This window comes from Rhopalosiphum padi, chromosome 2 (assembly GCF_020882245.1).
Source record: "Rhopalosiphum padi isolate XX-2018 chromosome 2, ASM2088224v1, whole genome shotgun sequence".
Classification (NCBI taxonomy): Eukaryota; Metazoa; Arthropoda; class Insecta; order Hemiptera; family Aphididae; genus Rhopalosiphum; species Rhopalosiphum padi.
In genome coordinates, this window is record NC_083598.1 from 59,647,150 (window position 1) to 59,656,873 (window position 9,724).

Here is a 9,724-nt window from a genome sequence, read left to right on the forward strand (position 1 = left end):
GTATGTCTGTAGTATAATAATATAATATCGCCGTGGTCAATGCTCGCTGTTCGAAATGTCATTTTCGTGACCAAACTAAATACACACGTCCGGACACGAGTCATCAGAAACCGATTAGAGATATATTATATATGTATATCATATACGATGCTGTTGTACAACCAATATAATATTACAATGATATCGTTCATTAAATTTGGACGGTTTTCTAATTTTCGTTGCAGTATAGGACATTATGATATTATTATTGTCTATAAACGCAATAAATCTTCACGGATTAAATATAGGTACAGCACGTAAATTATAATAGGTATACGCGTGTATGTGTATTGAATGCTGCTGTGTAATGCGCGAAAGTATAGGTACCTACGAAACACATTATCGAGTCCAGTGCGAAACAATAATAATAATAAAATATGAAAAATATCGTCGTATTACAATGAGTTGTCGGAGAACAGTCTATCCACTGGTGATATAAATATAATAATAATAAAATAATAATAATAATAATAATATAATGGATTAATGTCGACAATGATAATAATAATTTAGTATAATATTTCGTTTTACATCCGATTCGGACGTGTAGGCTCGTCGACCAGGCGAGTCTGTATATAATATATTTATTATATATAATACCGTGACCATCGCACGCCCGCGATTTTCACGTCTGAAAACGAAAACGACAATAATTGTGTCGTCGTCGTTATAATATTACACACGCGCGCCCGATATATATTATCAAAAAACGAGACGTCTGAGGCATTGGTATATTTTCATTATCGTTATACATCGCCGTTTAAACGGAAAACGCAAAAACATATTACGTAGCTATTCATGAAACTCGGGTGAAATTTAAACCGAATCTTTGGACGTTATTATACTTTAATTACAGCTCTGCGATACAACGTACATCTATAAACACGTCCACTCATCTAGTGGTTGCATTTAGACTTACCAACCTATCATCTGTAAAGTGAATATTATATAATATATAATATCAATACGAGTATATTATCCGCTATAATCTATAGTTATTGTATCGGATTTTTTTATGTTGTGTATAATTTAGGTTCTTAGAGCACGGATGCATTTCGTAAACCACCATACAATTTATACTTTATTATTTTTATGATTTTCATACGAATGCACGAAATAAATTATTTTTACGTGGATAATGATTTCACAACATAATTTATGTGAGCTTGAAAGCGGATAGGAATACTGAAAAATGAAATCTATAACAATGGTTTTTACAGTGTATAAATAATAAAATATAATATATGACAATATTATATTGTTGTCGTCATCGAACACATCGAGCGGGTTGTTATACATATAATATACATATATAGGTATATATATATATATATATATATATATTATTATATAGTAAAATAAAGATATTAAGTTATAAAGGCTAATCGAATTTATTCGATTCGAAATAAATAATACAATAATAATAATAATAATAATAATAATAATTCTAGTTAATAATATAAATGTTATACCATTTTTCAATAAATAATAATCTTTGTCTTCCGTATATAATATGAGGAAGACGTTGTATTATGTAGTCGGCCACGAATAATGTTATACTGTCGATCATCGCAGAGGGATCGCGTTGGACGTGGTGCTCCGGATGGGTTCCTCGTAGACTGGCATGTATGAGCTGTACGCCATGTTAGATGCGGAAATCGGTTCGCCAGGCAGGCTCCGGCGGTAATGTCCACCGCTGCCTCCGTGAGTGATGTACTCGTGGCTGCTGCCTCCTTGGTCACTGAACAGCTTTTTCAAACCCACGATGGCGGACAGGGCCAGCGCCAGCTTGGCGATGATCAGTGCCTTGCCGGCCAACAGAGCGAGCACACCGAAAGCCAATGGTATGGTCATGCCACCCATCATGAACGGATACATGAGCAGCGAGTTGTACTTGTTGCTCTTTTTACGACCTTCATTAACCATGAAAAATAATTTTAGTTAAAAAAAAAAAAACATTAAAAAAATTACAACATATTATTATATTATTATTTTCGGGGTTAGCTGTTTGTTAAAGTTATTGTATGGGTTTTTCACTTAGGGAAACAAGTCTACATATTTCGTTTAATACAGTATTACAATAATACAATATTATATATTTAATTCAAAATGTATCATCCATTTATCCTTCGAGTCTAGTATTAAGAATACAATAGATGGCAATACGCATAATCGTAAATCATAACATGTACGGCAATATATGTTTACATAGGTTATAGGCTATGCTCGTATGATATAATATCAGAGTATCTCTATCGTTGCCGTCAATTATTACAATAATTCCAAAAGGTGCAAAAATAGAAACTATCAAAAGCTGTTATGACGTTGTAGACTATAATATTTAAGAGTTAATAAGTTTTCCGACGTAATCGTAATCGGGCGTGTGGATGAACGAACAGAACAATATACAGTATAGGATATCGGAAGAGAAAGGTCGATAGCTGTACAATATACGGTGCCCAACAATATTATTTACAGACAATCAGTAGGTAGATGATGGTTGACGTCGCTGAGCAAATGAATGGACGATAGATACGAATACAGCCGCGGCGCGACGACAATTCATACAAATACAGGTCGAGACGAAGACGCGTAACACCTCTCGTCGGAGGGTGTGTGGATGACAGCTAATGAAAACGTCGATAACGATAAATCATAATGACATTGTTATAACTTATAACAGATAGGAGCCTGTGGTGTGCTATACACGGGCCATCGATGAGATGCGTAGGCGTATCGTTTTATTATTATTATAATCATTTATATGGGTGGCTGCGCTCGGCGATTGTCCGTCAAAAAACCATATCGTCAGATCACATATTATTAATAGTATTAATTAATTAATTATTGTTTTAAAACGACGGTTATGATGATCGCGACTCCATCGACGATTCGATCTGTGACCCGGTTTCCGCTGTCGTCGCGCACCGCTGCGGTGTGAATAGGTTCACGTGTGTGTACGCTACAGGTAGGTTATAAAATAATAATAATAATAGTACATGTATGTTAGAATCGACTGATGTGGAAACCATGTCGTGGAGAATCGTCTCCACCAACGATTGTTCAGACGTGGATAATGTCGGGAGCGGGGTAAGTCACAATTTCGTTTAACATCCGTAGAACTAGTGAAATCGGTTTTAATTTTTAAAATATGATATTAATTATTGATTTTATTGTAGGAGAGACACTATACGTAATTTCCGGGCTGTTTACATATTTTTCGTAGCTCGTAGACGTCGCTCGCCGTTTAGGGTGGCCTTTGGGAAACTAAAATTGTATGTCTAGCTATATAATATCATTTATACTCTCGATTACTCACCGATATGATATTATATAGTCGGGTTCGAGGTTATCAATTTAATACGCTCGTTCAAACTGTATGACACTCGTGAATTTACTTAAGCCTAGAACTATGAGAATAAACAAAAGCATCACGGAGATCGAAAAATAGGATAAGATTCCTGAAATTAAAAACTTTTATCATATACTCAATATTCACGAGTACAATATTATGTACTAAAAATCTGCAGCTACTGCAGATGGCACGAATCGTTGCATCCGAAAATCATAATCCAATTATCAGATTATAAAATATAATCCGTAAATAGCGCGGCGTTCTGTATGGTTATGAGTTTCTGCGAAATCAACGAGTTTTGAACATCGACATTGAAAATATTAGCGGGTGGAAAATTTGATCGAAATAACAGCCAACCGATCACAAGCATCGCTCGTGCGGCGAGTTTATATTATAATATATTTCCATCGATTCGTATAAAGTGTGCGTCGTATATTATAACAATAATATGATAATATAAAAGTATTATAGTACAATGCTAAATATTGTCATTATTGTTATCACGATATTGATGTCACCTAGTCGATTGTAAAAGACGTACACGGACCGATATGAGCGCGCACAATAATGAACTACAGGAGCATTGATAATAATAATAATATATCGATTGGTCGTTACACGGTATGCGGCGGCGGATAATAATATTATTGTACATACACTATACTACTATAGATATTACCGCCTGGGAATTTCGTGCCGATGGTAAAAAAGTGAAAAAGAAACGCCGTACCTACATTAAAAATCAATCGTATAAAATGCGTCCGGCCATTTAGTTGACGATGAAACGTTATTAAAAATGATTACGTTTTTTTTGGACTGTCATTGAGAATTTCTTCGAAAAAAAAATTAACGTACACGATATAATGATATAATACAATATGATACGGAGGAAAGCATTTCGACGGCACGCGTCGCCTGAGGTCGTGTTTTTCAGATGTCGTGGTGCGAGTCACTATAATATATAGGTAATATAATATATATTGGACGATCGATAGCGTTTTCGGTTTTCGTAGTTTTTGATCGGTTTTTAATAATAATTTAGATTATACTGGTGCATGCTAACGATCACCTCATGTTTGCAGTCTTAGAACTTTGCATTACAATATATTTTTATATATTATATTATTTATATTTATATTTTAATTTAATAAGTAATAACGATTATCAAATATTCAAGAAATAGTTTTATCTCAATCTTATAAAACATTAAATAAACAAATTAAATACTGGCGGACCGAGACTCACAAATGATATTTAATCTTTTGTAAATTATTAAGTATAGACTAGAAAGGGATTTATATGGTTAATCACTAATTATAATTTACACTCGTCTTTCAAAACTAAAATAAATTCATATTATAAGTTCAATTTTTAAATAAACCTAAAATGAGTTTATCTATTTGTTACTTTTATCAGATACAAAGAAGTATTAAATATTAAATCAGTATTGTTTAATTAAAAAATATATTTATGTATATTTGGATGTTAGATCAATGTGTATTTTATGTAAGATGTATTTATAAGAATATTTATTTATTTTTCAATAAATTATTTTTAATAATCTGTATGTAATAAAATATTTTAGATATCGTATTTATAAATCAAATAACTTTTTTATTTTTTAAAAATCCATTTTTATTACTTATATTCATTTAAAATTGTATAAAACAACACGTTTTTTATACGTATAGGTTAATACCTAGTTATGCTATTATAGAGTTTTTAATTGGCAAACATTGTAACTTTTATTTATATAATAATATGGTGCTGTTATAAAAAACAATTTACATTTTATAAAAGTGATCAAAATAAAATAAAAAAATAATAATTTAATAATAATAGAATAATAGTTTAGTTAAATTTTATTTTAAATCTTCTTTTGTTTTTAAATAAAATTGTGTATTCAAATATTAAACTAAATATTTTACTTGATTAAAACTTTTAATTATTATGCCTTTTTAGTGTATAGAATTATAGAAGCATTATCAAATATTATGAAATATTGTCGATAAATCGTTCATGCAAATCCCTTTATTAACTACGGAAATCTTGTTCATGTAGATCAAGATTGGTATAAATAGTTTGTTATATACACAGAAATATATTATCATTTATAACCGCGAGTAGTTATATACGCTAATAATATTACCATGTTATACTTAGGTACAAATATCACACCACAGATTAAACAGTAGAAAAAACCCACAAATTATATTCGTATGAAACGTTATTATAATAAGAATTATACACCCTTCATATATAATGTATAAAATCCGATACGAATATACGTGTGTACTAGTGATATGAGCAATAACAATTAAACTTACCATCGCCCATTTCTCTCGATTCGTTGTCGAGAAGTTTGAACTGAAGACTGCGGCTTTTGAAAAATTTCATCACTCTGTCAATGACCAACGTATCCAAACTGGTCGTCTCGTCATCGCTAGCAGACCTGGCCGAAGACATGTCATTGGCGACGTCATTTAGAGCAACGGCCGGGTCTTTAACCAATCGGACACCATCGAATAATTCCATTTCCGGTTGTTCACTGATCCGATCAAGGGCTGTCAATAGTTTGTGTTTGAGACATGGTCCAAACTGCGTGCAAACACGATTACGTTCGTATTATAATTTAGTTACAACGGCATAAGAGGAAAAGAAACCAAATGACGTTTTTCGACATTGGAGAGAGCCGCCGACTTACCTGCGCCTTTGAACAATCTTGAAACACCTTGAACACCACCTTAAAGTCTCCGAGTCCAGTATCGATCTTACGGGCTTCGGGTCGTTCAGCTGCTACCAACGAGGATGCAATCGCCACCGCGAATAAGACTGTAACTAATCTCGACATTGCTGAGAGTAATATAACTTTATGTTTGATCGATCGAATTTACGACGACGGTGACGAGTATCGGATATGGCACGACGGACGAAAACTATGGCGACGACGACGATCGCAAAGACTACACGGCTGCGATGGTATAGTAGAGCGCACGAGGTTTTTCCACGAATTGTCCTGCACAGACGGTCCTTAGGATTTTTATACGGCGCCCCACTCTCCCCACCAGATTTTATTTTCACCAACTACTTTTCAGCCGACAGCCCTACACAACGCACACGTACACAACACATCCGGATAACTTCCCGTTGAACATAATTACACTACGTCGTCCCACCAGGAGAAGACGACGACGACGACGACGCGATAATAACAATTTTCGCGCCGCCCATCATCGTCGTCATCTATTGTCATCGTCAAACGATAAATGGAGCTTGACCGATATATGTATGTGTGTGTGCGTGCTTGTGTGGGGAGAGTTCATGAAAAATAATAAAAGAGTAAGTATGTGTGTGAGAGAGGGAGAAAATAATAAATATAGGTATATATATAATACATTGTCTGTCTTGTGTGTATGCAATCCCGAGGGGGCCATGTGTGATGGGCACTCGCCGCCGGCCATTTTCGCACTTAAGTACACACAAAAATACCGTGTGAATGGTTTTTGGGCGTTTGTGATGAAATTTTTCCATTTCACTCTATTCCTATTTTCATTTTTCGCTTTGCGTTCCATATGTGTGCGTGTGTGAACGACGTCATTATCATATTCGAATACCGTTTCGCTGATCATTGTCAAATCGATTTTCTCGTATATGTGTACGTTCGTGAAACTAAAAAGATAACAACAACACGATAGCGGTGACATTACGATGGTGAAAATATAATATTATTATTATCATCATTTATGTTTATAATATAATACACTAATATATTATTATATGTTAGCCGGGACAATCGCAATTTCATCGTTCTCCGGGTCACTCTCATAATTGTAGCTAAGAATTCGATGAAAAGTAAATATTATTATCCGACCAAATGCATTAACTGAACGTTAAATGCTTTTAGCATGAATTCGTGTCCACCAGATGAGTACTTGATCAACACGAAAGAGCATATTTTTGGTGACTTTAATGCACGAGAGAGTGTGCTCCTGAAAAAACAGATTTTTATAATTCCCATACGTATCTTAAATAGGTACACTATATATTCTTTTTAACAGTTACTGGTAACCTTTTTATATTTTGAGAAGACTTCAGACTAACGGTTACTCGGAGAAAGCAAAAATCACAAAATTTCCTATAGGTACAATTATTTTTTAGTTAGTTTGTACATATATATATATATATATAATAAACATTGTTTGTTATCTATGTTCAAATAATACTGTACAATTATTAATCATTTATTCAATATTTTAATTAATTTTTATAGTTAAAATCATATACATATTTATTAATTTATAGCTTATACTAAAATTGGGTAGTACTCGTATTATTGGGTAAATTTGGGATTTCGAAGTATCTAAATTGATCTACATATTATATTATAAAAACAAATATTAAATAAAACAGCAAGAAAAAACAATTAAATTAAATCTGTTATAATATAGTATATAATATGTCCTATGTATGTGATATAAAAATTATATTTGTAGCTTTGAGATAAATAGTCAATTTATTTTCATTTATCATAAAAAATAATTTCTCAAGTTGCGTTTGTTTATTTTCTATTATTGCTGAAACGATATGAATATAGTGTTTACGTATTGAAAAACATTTGTAGGTACTTCGCATATGTATATTAGAAAAGGTACATAAAAATGGAATAAAATAAAGTATAACATTATTACTTATTATTTTATAAATTAAATCGACCAAAATGTTCATTCAAAATAATATTGATATATTTATTTTTTATTATTTATCAACATAAAACACATTAAATTAGGTTAAGTAGGCTATTGATATATAATTTACAATTTAAAAAACCACTCATTATTGTTTATTAAATTAGAATTAGAATTATTTCATTCAACATATTATCATATTAAGTTATTTTAGAAACAATTAATATTTGAATCCAATAATACATTGTAGGTATAATATTGATATTAATCTTATGGAAAATATAATTTATAAAATAAAATAATGTCATTACCTTATTTTCAACTCGAATTTGTAATTTTTACATTCGTATACTGCACAACATTTGGATTAAAAAAAAGGGACATGACAACTTGAAACCGTTTGAATAATATTCTACATGAAACGTATAGATCATAATACTATTATTAATACTTGCTCATACTATTCGAGTTATATTACAATATTTACAACTTTGTTTAGAATAGTATACAATATTAAACTGTATATACTACGACATATGTAATAAGTATCGTAAGTCGGCCATTCACATTTGCGTGATGTTCGGGAAAAAGGAAAACTTGAACTAATAATAATCTATCGTGCCGTAACAATACCGTGGGTAAACCACGAAAGCATTTTGTCGTATTTGATATTTCGGCGGCACTCGGCCATCTACGTATATGTATATGTAATGGAAACGCACATTACTATCACAACGACAGTAAATTATGTCGAATTTTACGTTTTATTTTAAAGAGTTATCAGTCCGTTTTATTCAAAGTCCCGAGTCGTTGAGTCTTCTCAAGTTAGAAAATATACTTTCAATATGTCTATAGACATGTTCATAATATCTGCGTCGGATATTATTTTTACCTAGCTGCCTGCCTATGCCTATACCTATGAGCAGCAGCTATAGGCTTGTTTTCATAAGCAAATTATTTCATTCAATTACGCGTACCAGAAAAATAGTCGTCGTTCATTGTGTTCAGGGTTCGGGCGTGCGGCTACCGGCAACAATGCATGCGCCAGTCCTAATTAAGCGAAATATGATTCCCCGTAGCGATGTTCGCCTTTATAATTAAATTGTGCGCAAAAACAAACAATATCGTTTCACAAAGCACGGGATGTAATATTATGTGTAGTTATATTCTTACGGGTGTCGGAATAAGGTCATAAGAAATTGGAACTAACGCATAGGCATACATTATATCGTACACGCATTATACCTATAAAAATGTTATGCATCATGTACCTTATTATATTTGCATGCATACGAAACAAAAAGTCTGCAATAATTGAATTAGTGTCGCGGGTGTACTATATACATACAAATTACGCCCAATGTGAATTAAACACTTTCGATGGATACTACTTCGCCTACAGTCATATAATAATAATTATACTATTGTAATTAATACCGTCTAAATAAAATTATATAAAAATTTAACGTTTCCCACGATAAGCGTGGTTTCTGTATCATTTCGATCATATTAATACAAGAAAAAGTTTTTAAAAAAACGTGTTAGTGAATATAAATACTGTTAATCGTTTCCGTCTGGTTGTATACTATAGTATAAAATTTAAAAACTGGGAAACTCGTTTATGCTGTGCATAGTAAGTTTCAAA

At 32.3% G+C, this 9,724-nt stretch overlaps 1 protein-coding gene across 1 annotated transcript; it reads right to left on the bottom strand.

The window, feature by feature from the left end:
- Positions 1 to 1,406: 1,406 nt before the first annotated feature.
- Positions 1,407 to 6,471, bottom strand: LOC132922230 (uncharacterized). Its single transcript, XM_060985636.1, has 3 exons — positions 6,099 to 6,471; positions 5,722 to 5,992; positions 1,407 to 1,952 (listed from the first exon to the last, which is right to left on the bottom strand). Exons 1-3 carry the CDS (start codon positions 6,243 to 6,245, stop codon positions 1,606 to 1,608), a joined length of 765 nt encoding a protein of 254 aa, XP_060841619.1. The 5' UTR covers positions 6,246 to 6,471; the 3' UTR covers positions 1,407 to 1,605.
- Between the last annotated feature and the right edge of the window lie 3,253 nt (positions 6,472 to 9,724).